Source organism: Athene noctua, chromosome 8 (genome assembly GCF_965140245.1).
Source record: "Athene noctua chromosome 8, bAthNoc1.hap1.1, whole genome shotgun sequence".
NCBI lineage: Eukaryota > Metazoa > Chordata > Aves > Strigiformes > Strigidae > Athene > Athene noctua.
Genome location: NC_134044.1, coordinates 5,275,111 through 5,294,253, shown reverse-complemented (window position 1 = coordinate 5,294,253; position 19,143 = coordinate 5,275,111). Strand labels below are relative to the sequence as shown.

At 40.0% G+C, this 19,143-nt stretch overlaps 1 protein-coding gene across 1 annotated transcript in view; it reads left to right on the top strand.

The window, feature by feature from the left end:
- Window positions 1-6,937: 6,937 nt before the first annotated feature.
- ARHGEF4 (Rho guanine nucleotide exchange factor 4) overlaps window positions 6,938-19,143 on the top strand; it is a 189,935-nt gene continuing 177,729 nt past the window's right edge. The window contains exon 1 of the mRNA XM_074912675.1: window positions 6,938-7,079. Coding sequence (XP_074768776.1) covers window positions 7,041-7,079 — 39 coding nt within the window. The 5' untranslated portion in view covers window positions 6,938-7,040. The remainder of the gene's footprint in view (window positions 7,080-19,143) is intronic.

Genomic DNA, 19,143 nt, shown 5'->3' with positions numbered 1-19,143 from the left:
GCAAGGCAGGAAGCAGGGAAGCAAGCTGGACATCACTCAGTATGAAAGGCATACAAAGGAATATTGTTTGTTATCCCTGCATACACAGCACTTTGGACTGTGTGCTTACAGGCTCAAAGACTTGATCTGCATTTAATATTTCCCACTGTAAAGTGTAGCAGTATATGACAATAATGGCACACTTTGTTGATGGCTATAGAATCTGTTGTATATTGTGTAGCTATTGTCTATGTATGTGTGAACCGATTACTTTTGCTACAAGTGAAAGCATACTATTGCTAACAAAACCTTGATTAGAAACATGTTGGTTAACAAGAACAGCATTTATATGTTAATCAAAGGAATAATTGTATCAAGAGTACAAGTACTTTGTTTTTTTCCCATTTTTGAAGTAGTTCTTGTCTGAAGAACTGGCCCCATCTCAAATAACTAACCTCGTGATGCCACCTGCTTGGGAAGAGAGCTCTAGACTTTCTTGCTCCCCAGTGATCAGCTGTGGGATCTCATCGGAGAAGGAGACAGCAGTTCGTGGGAATTTCTCTGTTGTGTATGCACTGTATTCCTGAAATGGTTTCCAAAGAGCTTTTCCTACAGACAAACCTCTCCATAAAGTACTCTGCCTCTGCCACACACATTAAACTTTCTGCGTTAGAAATCTGAATGTCACGAGCCCTTGAAATAGTATTTTTGTTTTAACCAGAGTCTCTCACTTAATTAAAGAGTATTATCTTATTCCCTGTCTTATCAGACCTCCCCAGAGGCCTGCTTTGATTGGTTCCATTAGAATCAGGCTCTCAAAGCAGGACAAGGACTCTGACCTGAAAGCAATCTTTGAATAGCCTTGATATTGGCTGGTTTAATTTTCAGTCTTCCATCAGATTGATAATACCTAGTGCTGGTTTATGTCTCTCTCTGTCCATTCACCTAACAGCTTGACATTGTAGCATTAGCACTTCTTCTGGTATCGCTGCATTTCACCTTACTGTTGGTGCCAGCACTATCTGTGTATCTGGGGCTATTGCAAAGACACGAAAATGGATTTTATGACCAGTGTAGGGTACACTGAGAGTGATGGCTTGTATTCTTATTTGCACCATAGTAATATTTCCAATGAGGTGGAAGAGATTTTAATGGCACACTTGAATCTGAGATAATGATTATAACTTTGAGACAGTTGTGAGTTTCTGAATAACTTTAAGAATAAAAATAGCAGAACTCTACTTCATTATGCCCTGTCATTTTCATGACAATGTGATAGCATCCCTCTGTCATCGACCTGGCCCAGAGATTGTGGAGAACAGTAGGTTGAGAAGCCAGTCCTGCTGCTTCTAACTAGCTTACTACCAGCAGGACTTCTCTCCAGGCACTGGAAAAAATCACAGAATCTTGCTTCTTCACTGTATTTAAATTTCCATTTGTTAGAGTTGTATGGAGCATATTGAAGGTCAGAATTGTAGTTTGGGACCTCAGTACCCCAACTCTGGACTTTCTCTGGACCAGTAAATTATTTCTAGAAATTCTGTTTGGAATTCATTTCACTGGCTTTATTAGGGTCAGAGGCAACTATTACCCAGTTGTTTTTTAGCTCCTTACTGCAGGGGATTTTTAAATGAACATGAACAAGATATTTTCTAAACCCATTGCAAGAGTTCCCTATGGAACCAGGCTACCAGGCACCTAATTCTGTGTTACCTATGCCCCTAGTTTAGAAGAGAACTTTGGAGCTCTAACCAGCTCTGAATTAACCTTGCAAGATTCATAGCAAGGCTGCTGTGTCTCACACTCTGGGCTCAGTCTTGGATGGAGGTGTCAAACAGGAGTAAAAATATCTTCATCTGCCTCTGAGTAGGGTACTGAGCATGTGGTGACAGCAGTGACATTTCTTCTCCATGTGGCAGCACCAGCAACTTCACGTATGTGCTTTGACAGAAATCAATGGTGGTGCCATTACTGACCAAATTCCTCTCAAGGATCCATGGCTTTTGCTGCTCAGATTTTCTTTATTATTTTTCTTTAGAAGCTGGTAATTAAAACCAGATCTTAAACTGCCCTGTCATGTAAAGCATAGCCTGAGAAGTTCTAACTTATTTGCTGTTTGCTGATGTCTGGAAGTAATGGGACTTTGTTGGGCAATGGTGGCCAGTGTTGGTGCATGGAGAGTTCTGGCTTAGCAGCACAAATGTTTACCCAGCTGAGAGCTGAAGCTGTGGTATAGCACAAAAATAATTATCACAGCTCCCAAAGGTGCAGTTTCCCATTATAAGCCCAGAACCTCTTACCTTCTATAAAGACAAAACTTAAATTATTTGATTACAGGAAGAAAATTCAGGATTTGAAGAGTACTTGAACCAACATGTTAGGCTGCATCAAGAAGTATATTTTTATGATAATGGTAATCAAATGAACTCCTTAAGGGCAAATAAGCAATTACATCAGAGATGAAAGTGTCTGACAGGATCATTCAGAAATTAGAATACCTGTTTGGTCACTTAAGTCATCTTGCTCAGGCAGTTAGTGATGGCTGCCAGCAGCATGTCCCTTACTGCACAGATCAGGGTGACAGCTTAGAGTCTTCATTGTTGAAACCTTTTGTTTCAAAGTATGAGAGTCTGGGAATATAAATTAAGGTTCCACTGAGCCATATGCAATGCCTTTTTTAATAGGGGATGGTTATGTTTTTACTGACGTGAAAACAATGAAATCTCTAGGCTTTGTACTCTAAGGAGAAGATAACATAGGGCAAAATTGCTGTTCCTTGGAGGAATCTCACAGAGGAATCTCCCAGAAGAGGCAAGAAGGCAGGTCCAGTCCCCATCCTCACTTTAAGATATGCACTATGCACACAAGACTTCTTGTATTTGATCTCTGCAGCCATAAAGCTGGAATGACATAGACATATTTTCTAACATTCAGTTGGTTTGGAAGCCAGCAGGATACAATCTACATAATACCCAACTATGTTAAACTAACCCAAGTGAATTGTAGATGAAATAGTGAAATTGTTGAAATCATGGGAAGAAAAGCCTTCCATAAGGACAGTAGTGGAGTTTCAGTGCCACTTGTCTGCCTTTAGAGAACCCTAGTCTCAGTGCTTTACAAGGTTTTGGTACCTAAATTTAGACAAATGGTTTTGGTTCAGGCACCCCATAGCGCCTGATCTGCTGGAGGCAGTGTCAGTTTAAACAGTAGATTTTGACTTTGGTGGCAAAAGGCAAAATGGATATTTTGTTCTATGAGTCAGCGACAGCTTTCAGCTGCTGTTCTTTAAAAAGCATAAAAGGCATGTAGATTTAGATGGTGTATCATTAAGAAAAATGTCTACAGTGGCTGTTCTTGGACACTTGAGGATTGACAGTTCTATGCCTGTACTGAAGAGAATAAATCCTCATTAAACAAATGAAACTTAGAATCATATACTGAAAAAATTGTCACCACAGTTTTGCAAGCGAAGTTTATGTTAAGTGATAAACTCCTCACTCTGAAAATGAACTTGGTAGTAGTGAAGTCCTGGGAACCCATTGTTTGCTTTTAAAGGGAGGGGGAAAAACTGTAAAAGGTTAGCTATGAAAAAACCCTGTCTATTTGCAGTAGGATGATGTTCTAGAAAATGTAAAATTTTGGGCATCAGAAAGCTTTTTCTTGATTTACAAATCAAAGTTACTGTCAGGGACTTCTTCGTTAGACATAGGATAAAGGGGAGAGATATTTCAGATGTTTGCACATATCATAACACCAATTAATTCAGGTTGCAGATTCTCTTTAATGCTGTTAGCTCTGTTTGTAGTCCGAGTGCACCTCTGCGGTGGGCTGACGTTGGCCAGCTGCCAGATGCCCACCCAGCTGCTCTCCCACTCCCCTTCTCAACTGAACAGGGAAAAAATAAGAAGAAAAAGCCCATGGGTTGAGACAAAGGCACTTACCAGTTACCATCATGGGCAAAACAGACTCAACTTTAGGAAAATTAATCTATTGCCAATTAAAAGGTTGGATCGTGAAAACCAAAGACAAACGCTGAAATGCCTTCCCCCCAGTGCTGAAGTTCACTCCATTCCCGACTCCTCCACGTCCCTCTCCCCTGACTGGTGAGACTGGGAATGGGGGATTGCAGTCAGCCTGTAACAGTCCCTCTCTGCTGACTCTTCCTGCTCACCCTCCTCCTCCCTGCTCCCGTCTGGGTCCATCCCATGGGCTGCAGTTCCTTCAGGATAAACCTGCTCCAGTGTGGGCTCCCAGAGGCTGCGGGGAGCCTCTGCCCAGGCGCTGCCAGCACCTCCTGCTTGACCCCGGTGCGGCAGGGCTGGTTCTCACACCTTGTCCCTCACCCCTCACACCTTTGGCCCAGCCATGACCTGCCTTGGGGCCACTGAAACCAGCTAGAACCGGTTGTGTCCAGCATGGGGCAGCCTCGGCCTCACCTCGCAGAGACCCCACAGCCCTGCTGCCAGCGCCTGGGCACCGGCACCTCGGATGACCTGTTTTTTTCAGGAGTGTAAAAGGACTTACATAGCTCTGTAATGATATGTTAAGATGCATACTCACAAATGTCTGATTTCTAGAGAGTTTCTTGCCATTCTTCTGAAGTTTTGACTAGCAGAGTTCCCATAATAGTAGTGCTGTCTAAGGAATTGCAGGATTAAGGGAATACTGTGCAATTTGCACATCCCATGTGGTGAAGCAAACCAGTGCAAGAAATGTACCAGTCTGAGGGAAAGATCTCAGCTGATTTACAGAAAAGGAATGTCCTTATTTCCAGCCCACAAACAAGTAAAGCATGGAAGAATAGGGTGAGTGATGGGCAGTTGATCTTTAATTTCAGGAAAGATAAGCAACTGAAAGGGGAGTCAGGTTCTCGGGGCAACCCCTCTGGCCAGTTCCAATGACCTGCTTCTGGCATGTTTGCAACACAGGCAGTTCCGTAGAAATTAAAAATACCTGTTGAGAAAACTCGGGCAGTAAAAATTTGGCTTTTCACATGCATAGGTTGGTTCTTATTAAAACCCCCTTAATTCATATGTGAATAAAGCTTTCTTTTCCTTTTCATTTGTGAAAAATAAGAGCCAAGTCACCACAGAGCTGGACTTATTTTAGCGGGCATTTCCTTTTGCTTGAAGAGGCTGATGTCAAGGCTCGAGCACAGAATGCTTCAGCTGAACCTTGTGAGCGTAGTACACTGAGTCAGTACCGGGAGAGGCATGCAGAAAATTTAAATCTGCCTGCAATTTCTTGAATAAGCAGGGTTTAAAAAGAATGACAGTTATTTCAGAATAAATCATGAAAAGTAATCCTTCACAATAATTTAAACTTAAGAATTAACAGATAAAAGCATTGAAAACTTTTGAGACAGGCCCATTTCCCTGCAATGAGTTATTTTTAAAAACTAGCATTGCATTTTTAATTGTTTTGAGAATTTTAAGGTTTTTTATCTGCAGTTTTCCTCCCATATTGTGGGGCAAAAGTTTACTTAAAAAGATTGTTGCATGTATATAATATTGACATATGTATGTCTTTTAGAACTAAGATTTAATGGAAACAACTCTTTTTATCTATGAAATAGTAAGAGATGGCAGGATCAAACTTTATTGAAGCAGTATTGTCATTTGGCAAATCAAACCACAGACTATATTGCATTTGCACCTTATGTTGCAATTTAAAAATTACTGCTGTGGTTTCTAACAAGTTAGGTGTGCCCTTCCTTATACTCTGTATACTTATGCAGTTCCCACGATGGCAGAAGAATTGTGTACGTGGTAAAATGGGGCTTCCTGCTCTGAAGTATTTGATTTATCTATGAAGTCTTATTTACATGTACTACCAAAACAGTAATATTTCTATTTGAAATAGACTAACAAGAAGAAGGGCAGCTGGAAGCTATAGAGGGGTTTGCAGTACTGCAGTATGGCAAATGCAAGGCAAGTGGCGGATGTGCTTACTGGGGGGTGATGGCACAGATTCCCCCTGTTGCACCAAGTGAGTCAGAGAATATGCTTCATGTGAGAGCTGCTGTTAGTCTCGGGCGAGTGCTGGGGCATCAGCTACAGAGGGGGATTGTGTCCCTCCTCCCACCTTGCTGCACTGGCGGTGCTGCACAGCTGTCTGTTTTTCTCTCCTGTGGCCAGCAACACCGAGCACCAGAAGCTACTCTGGAGCACCTCCCTAAAACACCTTTTCCTGGTGTAAAGATTTTAATAGCAGGTGGTTTGAATAGTTCAAATATAAGTCATAGTTATATAAAAACTGAATGAAAGCATGCAGTATCAGGCTGTACCTGACAGTTGCTGTAATGCAGCGTGTCCCTCTCTTAGAACCTGCTTGCACTCCGTAGTTGTCTTTAAGTGCACTGTTGAGCAGGCTACTTGTTAACTCTCAGTCCTGGCCACTACATGTTGAGAGATTTTTTACTACGGGGCGTCTAAGTTGCATCTCTGTGTTGCTGAATGTTACCGAAGCACAGATAATCTTTAAGGGACTTTAATGTTAAGTGAGAAAAAAAGAAGAAACTAAAATTGCATTTACTCTTTTGCACTTCAAAAGACTTGTTCTGCAATTTCTCCTCACCTTTAAAGATAGTAACTAGAAAGCTCATAGTGTGGGAGCCTTTGCTTTTAAATGCTGCAGCAAGCGTAATACTCACTGGTTGAACTTGCAGTTGGCAAAAGCAAAAGCTGGGGGGGATGCAAGGGAACATGGGCTGTCCTTTGTAGTTTCAGTTCTTTTAGAAGCACTCACAAATAGCTTTAGTTTCTTTAGCAAATACAATGGCATCATTCTGGGCATGCCTAGTAGAAGTGTTCTGGGGCTAGTAAACTGTGAACAAACCTGTTTGCATTGCTGTACTGTACAGCGTAGCACAGATAAGCCCTAATTGTTATGCAACTCCTTAGCATAAGCTCCTGGCATGGCTCATATGCTTCCCTTGTACTAAGACCGTCCAAAATAGCAACAAGAAAGCATGTAACTAAAGACACAGCAGGAGTGTAGGAATTCACCCAGGCCTTGGATGTTCTAAAGATTGAACAATTCCTCATTTTAAACCTTCCAAAATGCTAAGCATAATGTATTTTCTTCGGAGCTTCTTCAAGGTAAGCAATTTCAAACTTTTTCTGAGTGTGGGAGTTTGTTTGCTTTAGTTTTGTTTTGACAAGAGAGAAGCTTAGATTTGAAGTGTTTGTACAGGAATGTAGAAAGTAGTTTTCTTGAGAACTGATGCCCAGTAAGTGCGTGCACTCACCAGGTTAGCAATTTGCTTTGCTATGTTAACTTTTGATTAGTAGAAAGTGGTTATCTTCTGCTGGAATTAAAAGGAAACACTTGTGGATTTACGTTGAGAGATCCTTGTGCGCTGAAACCCCTGAAATTTATGGTGTAAGTCACATCATCAACAGGGAGTTGTTAGCAGTGAAAGGTGCATTTTATGAGACAAAACCAAATTATAATTAATTTTTATTATGTTTTCCTGAAGTGTTTGTTGTATTTTAAGTACGCCAAACTGAGCACTTGAACACTACTGTAATTGAAAATGGTTTAGATGATACAAAATAATTAGAAAACATTGCCAATAAGTTTATACTTCATATTGTTAAAATGACCAGACCAAAATTGTAGTCTTCAGTGATGGGTATGTGACTCTCTGGGGATAGTTTCATTTTCTGGGACTCTACTAAATTCTACAGGTTTATGACTGAGCTCCTGCTCCTGTCTGCTGCTGGACTGAAACAGCTGTTTAAGATCTGAGTCCCAGCTGTGGCTTTCACCCTGCTCAGAATTACGGCACAGCAGTGTTGCCACGGGAGCGTGTGCTGCAGGTTTCATTAGAAGCGTGCACTGTGAAATATGTAGATGGTGTGGGTCAAAGGAAATGAAAGTTTAATCGTATTAGCGAATATTGGATTATTCCCTGATCTAAAATGTCAGAATTTGAAGCGCAATAGAGAATTATGCTAATTTAGAAGAAAAATACTTAAGGAATATAATAACTGTAATAAGCTGAATTTCAGCTTCTCATTATGTCCCTTAGACATTTGCATGCCAAACTACTTCTTGGTAAAATATGCTGCAGGATTGCAGCTGTAGTGTAAAGACAGCAGTAAATCTCAATCCAGACTTGCTCTGTGGAGACCAACTGCTGTTTGAAATGAATGTGAGAAGAGGTTTAATTTTGGTCCTAAAACAATTAGCACCTGGAACAACCCCATGGTTCATAGAAAACCAGTAGCACTTCTAAGTAGTAAGTGGGCCTCATTTTTGGCAGCCTTCATTAGGGAGATTGTATGGAGCTGGTCTTAAAAATTGCTTACATTTGGGTTGAAAACATCTGCTTGGCTTTTTCTGAATTATTTTGTTACTCTAAACACTGCATTCTTTGGAATGTAAAAGCAAGGGACAGGACAAATACAATAGGAAGGGTTTTTTCCGTTACTGGGATACAGCTGTTGAATCATCATACTTGCATTGCTGTTTTATCACATGACAAGCCTTGACTTTGAAAAATTTTAGCTTAAAACATATTGCTAAAGTGTTTGCAAATATCTTACATTAAGGTAGGCGAGTACATACTTCTCAGTCTTAAAAGAGGTTTTTTTTTTTACATAAGGATCAGCCATCATAGCATTAAGACATTAATATTTAAGAAAAACAGGACTGAGTAAAGCTGGTAGCTGTCAGTTTTCTTATGGTGATTACTGGATTCATTCTGCAGATGATAATTTTAGTTTGTAACAGCTTTGTGCCATTTCTTTGGGTTTCAGTTTGAGAGATTTGCAAGGATCAGCTTATGTCTACGAGTTTCATTTTGCATTCATTGACTTAAATCTAAGTCAGCTAAGTCGGTCAAACTTTGTCCAAAATGGAGGTAAAATTAAAGACCATTTTAATTACAGTTTCTTCATTGTTTTCTGTGAAGTTTTCTTGAACTAGAAAGCTCTTAATTGAAAGCTGGCCAAAACACAGTGTATCTAGAGTTGTGTTTTACAGGTCCTGCACACCATGCTGCACTCTGATAATCTTGTGATTTGGGCCATGCTAGATGAATGTTTGAAATGTAGTCTGAGATCTTAGATGTGTTCCTCAATAGGATCTTAGCTCCTAGGATCCCCATATCCATGACTGGGAACTTTAAAATTATCCCCCTCACCTGACTGGAAAGAAAAAGTAGCCTGGGCCAAACAGCGAATAAACTTGCCCTCAGCTTTGGGATAAATGCTGCTGATGCTGTGGGAGAGTTACTGTGGTGCCTCTTGTCCTCCTCTGGAAGTTGCGTCAGTGCCACTGCTGGTGGGAGGAGCAGGAGGATGTGGGAATAGCATAAACCTGTCCCTGCTTCTCCAGGCGGGAGCTGGACCTGGGTGCAGGACAGCGGGGCAGGGTTGGTAAGGAAGAGCCCAGGACCCGCTGCCTGCCCTCGCAGTTACGCGTTGTAAACTCAGTTCTGCGTGATGGTACCACGGTTCCTTTCACTGTGTGTTATAGCAGACCCAAAATTGCATGCACATCCGATCTTGTGAAGAGGTGTCAGCTCAGATATCCTGTTGTATCTTGGCCAATCAAGATTTTTATCTCCCATTAAGAATCCATTTAAAGGCTTAATATGTTTATCCTTGGTTCTGCCAAGACAAATGGAAAGAGATACTGGGGTTGTAACAGGTGCACAACTGCATTGGTTTTAACTGCTGTTTTTTCTCGCAAATTTAAATAATTCTCTAAAATTTTCTACGTGTCTGTTCACTTGGTGTGAAAACACTTGCTTTTCCAGAAAATGTGCAGAAAACAAAGTGTAACTTTATTAAATGAAAAATTATATAAATGGCTCAGATAAGACATAATTAGTTTTTGAGAAGTGCAACAGTAAAGTTTATGGAAGTATACTATCATTTTCTTTAATTTCAAAACCAGAAAACGCTGATTAATACTGCTGTCTTTTATAATGATGGCCACAATAAGAATCATGTTTTAATTTATGGCACGGAACATTTAAAAACAAACAGCCTGTTGCAGTCATTTTCAACTCCTGTCTAATACCACTGGTCCAGCAGTAAACAAGGCACAATGCAGATTTGCCGCTAATACCTTTAATGCCTCTAAAATAGTACACCTATTGTTCTCTCTGAACCAAAGCTCCAGGCCACTAATACCGGCTAAACAATTCCTGGGCACTTTAAAAAGCCAGTGTAGCCTGAGCAGCGATCGCTGCACTTGCCAGTTGCAGGCAGAGCTTTTGGGAGCCCTGCTGCTGCCGTCACAGGAAACAACACTGCACAGCTGCTAAACATCCAAAATTCGTATCAGACTCAGTGTTCGAAGCATCGTGAATTTCTCTCTCATTGGACACAAGTTCTGCTTCATTCTGCTCGGAAATCTGTGTCACCGGCTTGGTTAGTTTTTGCAGCCCATCCAGTTTAGACTTTGGATCTGAACCTAACTTTGCTGGTTTTCTCTGAACAATATGCCAAGCTTGCATTTACATGAATCAGACTGAAGAATTTGTTCAGAATATATGTGTTTCTCTAAAGGATTTTTGGTCTGATTTAAGAAATCAAACATCACCTTTATAGTAGTTTTAGGTCTTGCATCTTTTTCACTAGATATTCACCTATCCTGAAAGGTTAGGCTCCCCCCTAAACTTTATGGCTTAGTTCTTTTTTTATGACTTTTTAATGTCTTTTAGCTGGGCTATTCATTGTTAGTCTCAGTCTTGGCACCTCTAAGATACCTGTGAAATGAGCACTAAAATAATGTCTGGTTATTCTGCTCTGGGGGCCAGCTCCTTTTTCCTTTCTAGTGAAACTGTAGCAGAGATTTCTAAACAAAGTTCTAATTTCAGGTGGTCCTGTGCCAGACATAGAGGCAGGGACCCTGCTGAGTGGACATTCCCTTGGAAAGTCGAATGTGGTCTCACTGAAAATGCACGTTGTTCTCTGCAGCAGCGCTGCTTCTGTTGGGTGCAGCTGTAATGCTCCTGGTGCATGGGGCCGTATCTCGAACGCACCACATTTAGCTGAATAGTGACTGCGGATATTGGAGGTGTTGCCTAAAACTAGGGAATGACTGTAACATCCAGCTGGTTTTCAAATGTGTTTATCAGTTGTTCATCATCTAATCTAGAGGATGTGGTGTACTAATATGATCTTTAAGCATGCTCAAGTGTCAGTCAAGCAGATACAATTGACCTTTGGCACCGTGTGAGTGTGTGGAAATCTCAGGTTTATCTTCTATTTATCAAGGTCATCCTGTGCAGTGGAATTTCTGTGCACGGATGCTGCAGCTTTCTAGATAGCAACAAAAAATACAAAGAACAGTCAAACAGAACGTTTCAGTGTGGGAACTGCTTTCTTGCAAAACTGGCTCAAGGAGACTGACAGTGTTTAGCTAATGAACTTCTTGTAGCATAAATTAAACTAAGCCAATATTGGGCTGGAGCTTAAATGACAATCCTACAAGTCAGCTTAGACTTTATAGTAACATCTATAGCAACTCATACTACCTGAGTAACAACTCTGCAAGTAATACCAGAATGCACACCTCTTCATAAAAAAAAAAAATAAAATTAAAGAGGGCTGCTAATGTCTCATTTAATATGCAAAATAACAAATTTGTATGATTGCACATATGGTTTAAGAACCCCTGGCTTATATATACATGTAGAATGAGTATTGTAGTCAATGCTGTGAATATTTGTCCTTGCAAAAGTATAAAAAAATTTTACTTGAGTTTTCAAATGGCTTTAAAACCGCAGCTATCTTAGGAACACAAATTCATATATAAAAAGCCTCTGTGAAGGTCTTGCTTTCAGGGAACTGAAGTAGCTGCAGACAAATACTTTTCAACTGAGGTAACCACAAACCCTTAATGTTGTCCACAGAAAGTAAAATACTTTGACTGAAGTGCATTTTCTACTGAGACAGGGAGTACGATGGCCAGAGGTACATTTTCTAATAATAGCTTTGATACTAAAGGAAGAATGAAAATTAATATATTTTATTCCCGCAATGGCTTCCATCTAAAAAACATTGTTTCCTGATACTGAATTAAGCTGCAGAGTGTATGGCAAATTATCAGGATCGGGAATTTCTTATTCCAGACAGTTATTTTGTACCTTCTTATATCAAAAATGAAGCAATGGGCAGTCTTCATGGAGAAAAAAATGCTGCAATGTGGGACAGAGCATGATACCCGATGAGAGTACATGAGCCATTTCTGCATCAAAACCAAACAAATTGGCGAGATTGAACAAAGAGCTAGTTCACGTATCAGGACATGACAGCCTGAAAACACTAACTGAAAAATGGAATGAGGTTTGGATCATGCATAGCTATTATGTCAGTGAAGATACCCTAGTAAGGAAACAAAGCGTCAACTGAACTCACACTGTTTTTAAGGAGGGAATACATTTTACCTGGAAGAGGCTTAAGGAGATATAAAGGGAAAGGCAGAACTGCTTATTATGCAAATTATCTGAATAATTAACAGACAGTCTCTGAAGCGGTAATGAGTCTTTGACAGTATTGGAAACTGAAATTAATGGCAGCCAGGTAATTCCTGATTAACCTGCCTGTATGTATGTAAATTAAAAGGGTTGATGCCCACACACATACACACATACACACATGTGCACACACATACACTCACACTCCATCTGAAATACTGCTGCGGAAGTTAAGTTGTCTTTGTCTTCAATACAAGAGTGCTATTGTCAGTCTAGAAGGGTGGAAGTAAATTCTGCATCCATATCATTAACATTTGTAATTATACTTATTTCACTATATAGTAATGCCAGCCACTTCTAAGGCAGGACAGATTGATCCATCTTTTACATTGCAGAGGATGTCCACTTAATTAAATATGAGTGTAGCAACAGGTACAATTATAATGCATTCATTGACAGGAATTAACAAATATATCCATTTGCTCAGATCTTTTCTCTGGGAGGAGGTAATAAATGAGGTTACATTTGATGGAATCACTTTGACTTCTTGTCCACTAGGATTGTTTACAAATTACATCTCAATATGCATAAATTCTTTGCAGACTCTAGATGTTTCAATAAAAGTAGTATCTTCTGTTTTAGAAAAGAAAACCTGGCCCATAGAGTACATGTGAAAAGTGACATCTGAGAGTGAGGAGTGGTTTGATTCCAGGTAAAAGTCCTGAAGGTCTTGGTCAGCTTTTGTGTAATCAAGGAGTGTATTATGTTGAGATCAAGATTTCCTGCAAAGTGGCCATTGGTACCTAGTCAACAGTTTCCCACATCACCAGAATTGTGACATTGTTGGCTGTGCTCCAAAGAATTGAAGCTGCTTGGGAGTCACAATTTTCTTTTGCCTTCAGAGATGGAATACTTCACAGCTAGAATAAGGCTTGCTGTTGTGAAACTTCCAGTAACATTACTGAGGTCATACAGATGAGTGTATAATTACTTAGATAAGCAGAGTTTCAATTAATGTGATTGCAATCTAGTAGCACTTAAACAGTGTTCCTTAAGAAAAGGATTTCACCCTGTACACAACCTATAAATGAAGAATGAAAATCTGTATGATTAAACCACAACACAAAGTTAAAAATTACCAGGACTTATGAATAGCCTTAGGTTCAACTTTTGACCCCACAAGTATTATTGCCTGAATAAAAATCCCAGGAGACGAGACAAGAATTTGCATCAGATTAATTGTCAATGACAATGTTTTTGTGGTTTTATGCAAATGCAAGAAGAAGATTAAAATGATGAACAGTTCTTTGCAACACGCAAGCGCTCCTTGAGTAGGACAGCCTTGTTCCAGGCACCTCAACCGACTGGGGCTGGAGCCTATGGAAGCATTTTAAACAATTAGCTGAAATGCTTCATAGATGAAGCAGCATCTTTCAGATCACACATAAAAATAAAAGTGAAATACTGATAGGTCTTACCAAGATTAAAGGTGGAAATTCAGCCGTGCTTGCTCCAGGAATGGATGACTACTCCTTGTTCTTCTGATTATAACACTTTTCTGTTTCAAACCCCCTCTGCTGAGTCCATTTTCTACAACGACGCTAAATAGGTGGGGGTTAATGAGTAATCTTGGAAATCTTCAGTGGTAAGCTTGCCACAGACATTCACTCAGTGCCCGCATGTGGCAAGTTGAGGACAGTGTTTAAATTTGAGTGAAATGCTACCCGATCATATATGTGGCCTTTCTGAAAAAAACAAGATAAGTGTTTTTCCTCTTCAGTGGGGTGTCATAAGCATTTTTGCTTCTCTTGTATGAAGAAATTATGCTTTAAAAAACATTATTGTGGTCATGGAGGGCCTTGGATAAGCCTTGTTTGCAGAGCCTGGCTCTCTCTATTGGCTGAGATTTAACATTTTCAATAGACAACTTTCTGATCAAGCTTACAGTATGACCTTTCCAGTTTTAAGTATAACTTCCACAAATCTGTTTATAGCAGGTGAGTATCAAGTCCTGTGCATTCCCCATGCTTATTAAAAAGGTAAAGTATAATAATTTAAGAAGTAAATAACCAGTTGTATGAAGAAAACAGAGTTTTAATAAACATCCTTTGAAAAGCAACAACAACTATTCAATGCATTATCAGATGAACATTCAAAAATTAGCAAATTGAGACGGTGTTAAAAATGGGTATTTCTGCAGTTCTTGGAAGGGAAAAAGTCTATCATTTCAGAGTGTGTCCCTATTAATGAAGGTAAGCTTCTGCAGTTTACATAAGGAGTGAATTCTTGCCTGTTAACTCAAATTCTAGTTTATATACCGGTTTTTACTTTGACATTTAAATGGCAAATATATGTCATTAAATGGTATTTGGGATATTATCACAGAACCACAAAATGGTTTGGGTGGGAACAGACCTTAAAGCTCATCTAGTCCCACCCCCCTGCCACGGGCAGGGACACCTTCCACTAGCCCAGGTTGCCCAAAGCCCCGTCCAACCTGGCCTTGAACCCTGCCAGGGAGGGGGCAGCCACAGCTGCTCTGGGCAACCTGTGCCAGGGCCTCACCACCCTCACAGGGAAGAATTTCTTCCTTACAGTTAATCTAAATCTACCTTCTTTCAGTTTAAAACCCTTATCCTATGACTACATGCCCTTGTAAAAAGTGTCTCCCCATCTTTCCTGTAGCCCCCTGGGCTGCTAGAAGATCTCCCCGGATCCTTCTCTTCTCCAGGCTGAACACCCCCAACTCTCTCAGCCTGTCCTCACAGGGGAGGTGCTCCAGCCCCCTGATCATCTTCATGGACTCCTATGGTCCATGTGCTTCTGATGATGTCCCCAGAGCTGGACACAGCACTGCAGGGGGTGTCTCATGAGAGTGGAGTAGAGGGGAAGAATCCCCTCACTTGACATGCTGGCCACTCTTCTTTTGATGCAGCCCAGGACATGGTTGGCTTTCTGGGCTGTGACTCCTTGCCCAGCCTGTGTTTGTGCTGGGGATTGCCCCAACCCACGTGCAGGATCTTGCACTTGGCCTTGTTGAACTCCATGAGGTTTGCATGTCCCACCTCTCCAGCCTGTCCAGGTGCCTCTGGATGGCCCATCCCTTCCCTCCAGGGTGTCAACAGCACCACACAGTTCGGTGTCATTGGTAAATTTGCTGAGGGTGCACTCAGTCCCACTGTCCATGTCACCAGCAGAGATGTTAAACAGCACTGGCCCCAACACCGACCCTAAGGAACACCACTCGTCACTGCTCTCCACTGGGACATTGAGCCATTGACCACAGCTCTCTGAGTGTGACCATCCAGCCAATTCCTTATCGACTAAGTGATCCATGCTTCAAATCCATGTCTCTACAATTTAGAGACAAGGATGTTGTGCAGGACAGCATCAAATGCTTTACGCAAGTCCAGGTAGATGATATCAGTTGCTCTTCCTTTGAATATATGTATTCTTTATATATATATATATATATATATATATATATTCTTTATATATTTTTCATGGGAATTAAGTTCCATGAGTTGAAAGTCTTAGGGACGTCTGTAATAGAAATTGTAAAAAATTATGGAAAGGCAAGTGCCATAATGCCCTGGCAACTGCATGTTAACATGACATCCCATGGTAAAAAGATTCATTCCAACTTCAGGAGACAGTTTTGCAACAGATGTCTTTAAATATTTGTCACCAACTACAATGAAGACAGTTATTTCTTCAGAGGAAGTGTCTATTCAGAAGTTGCAGATCGTGCAGTAACACCTCAGCTAGCGTGCTTGCTGACAGTGAAGTAACATGGGACAACATGGGGATTGATGTCACAGCAAAATCTGTTTCAGTGTCTGGGTAAACAAGCGAACCGTGAGCTTGCATGGAGCCCCTGCTGTCATGCTTGTGTTCTCATCCTGCTGCCAACTCCTGTTTCAGCTCATGTCTGCAACTGTTGCAACAAAAGTTGGTCTAAATTTTGAAATTAACATCTCCCAAGTCAGCTGTAGTGGTGTTAATTTTATTTTATTTTATTTTGGAACAGCTAGCTGATTTGTTTGATGAGACATGTAAATGCTACCTTATTCTGATTTTTACCATCTTCAGATGAATCAAACTATTTGATTACCTTTCATTTATTTATAAAATGAAATAGTTTTCTGATCCAGAATAAAACATTTACTAATCCTACACGTAATGTCACAGGCTTTGTGAATGAAAATGGAAATCACCTGTAAAATTGCCTTTAAAAATTCATAGCAAACTAGCCATTCTGTACTGCTACAACAATATACATGTAATAATATATGTATATATGTAATATACGTATTGTACATCCTACATCGCTGTAATCCACCATTTCAACAAAAGAAAGTTCAAAGGACAAATTACATGTTTAAGTGGGAAAGCCAGAGACATGGTGTTGCCGTACCAAAACAGAGGACGGTTACTGCAGAGGTGTGCAGTTATGGTCATAGTGTACTCCACAGGTTTTTATTTTTGTTTGTTTCTGAATTTGCTCCCACTATAACATAGCTGGTATCACCACGTTAGAAGAATCAACCAGAAGCCTAAAAATTTTTGTGTCTCTCCTTCTTCCTCTCCTTCCTTCGCTCATCCCCCAAATGCAACAGAAAACAGACAAACCAGCCCCACATAGAAATCAGATGATCTGCTTCCTCAGCATATTTTTATCTTGCTGGCAAGAGCTCAGCTCTGCCCATTGCATTCTGCCTGCTCGGCAGGTTCAGCTGGATACGGCAGTCTCTGTGCTGTCGCTCTGTTTTGTTCAGCTTCATTCTGCTGATGAGGTGTTGTGTCTCAGTGCTGGGGGAGATCAGTCTTGTACATCTTTTTTTCTCTTGGGTGTAAAGTTTAAACTTCTGGAAAAGTATGGTCTACACAGAGACTTCTGAAAAGAGGAAAAGAAGACAAAGTCATCTTGAATAATGTAATCCCTGAAGTCTTATTTTCCGTGAAGAAATAATTTAAGACTCTTGCTAAGATCCTTGGCCTTCTACCATCACACCTGGCCTCTCTCTGTTAAATGCATCATCCAGCAGGCGGTAAGAGCATGGGCCTTCACACCCTGGTTTTGGAGTGCTGTTTCATACTTGCTGTTGCTGGTTTGATATTTTCACTTGTTCATCATTCAGGCACCATTAGCTAATATCACAGGTCTTTGCCAGAAAGCCTGAAAGAACTGGATAATTATTTGCAATATCTTAAACTTTTTCTAATTATTTTTTTTTTTTTCCTTTTTGAACCCCTGTGGCATTTCTTTCTCTGTAATAGACCAACTTTTGCCTTGCTTACTGTTTGTTTATCCAAATCATGATGAAGGCATTTATTAAAAGCAATTTGTATGTGATTTTGGTGTACCATTCATAGCCTTCCCAAGGCCAGAGTTTCCATGACAACTAATTAATAAAGATAAACTTTTCTTATGGAGCATATGACTCAAGTACATCTTGTTTTGTAATGTAGATAATCTCTCAATTTGGTTTTGGAGATTGAGTCTTGTCAAATAGATGCCACAGACAATCTTTTCTGATTTATAGCCAGACTTGGAATACCATTAGGGACGAAATCTTTTTGATGGCTTTTATTTTCCGTTTCTGCATTTGTCCACTTGCTCGTTTGTTTACCTGTCCTTAGTAGGTGAGTTTCTCAGCCTTTTTTGGGTTGAAGGACATAGGAGGAAGCCACACTTCTTAAATTTTGCTAACTTTAAAACTAGATGAAGAACAACCTAGATCTACAGACAGCTAAATTGTGTTAAAACTAAGATATTTTTGTGAAATGCATGACGTTATATTGCTAATAATATAAGAGGCATCATAACAAAATATAATGTAATTCTTATATAACACAGCTCTTATATTAAAATCACTGGAACTTCCAAAACAAGCTGGATTTTGCCTGTCAAATTACTTTTTGTACTAAGAAACAAATATTTGATTTCATACTTAACCTTTTCTCAACTGTGAAGTTGCTAACAATGCTGTTATTTTCTATGCATGGGAAAAGGGAAGACAGGCATGAAAGCTCCCTTATTCTTAAGGACTTTCATGATCGGGTGTACTTGGGCAACATCTGCTGTATTTTTCAAATACACTTATGTGATACTTACCTGAATGGGAGCCTATTTGGTTTTATGTAAGGGCGAGCCAGGAACAATCTAATGGTTTACACTTGATTTTACTTGGATATCTGACCAACATGAAACTCATTTTGTTTGCTAAAACAAAGGGTTTTAGAAGAGAAGATTTTTAGATTGCATCAAATATGGTGGCTTTCTATAACCTGAGAATATAAGCTTTATGTCCATGCATTTCTTTTCTTTCTGTATCAAGAAACAGAAAAAATAAGAATGGTACTCTAAAGCTTTGGTTTTGATCTCCCTTTCAATCTGTGCCTTACCTTTTGAATCAATGAAGTACTACTTGGCTGTTCTTGAGGTTACATCAGTCTCATGTTAAGCTATGAGAAAATTCTCCCAGTAATAACAATGTAGAGCTGCATAAGAGTAGTATGTACAGTTCAGTAGAATGCCTTGTTTTGCCTTGACTTTTGTAGCTTCTTATTGTGCAAAGCATTTTTGCAAGTGAAATCCTTTTTACTGCTGACATTTAGTTATAGACTAGATGGGTCTGGGTGCAACTTTCAGCTACCCGTCAGGTACCAAATATTTTCTGATGTGCTGTCAATAGATTGAGCTCCATTCTGTCTATCATAAA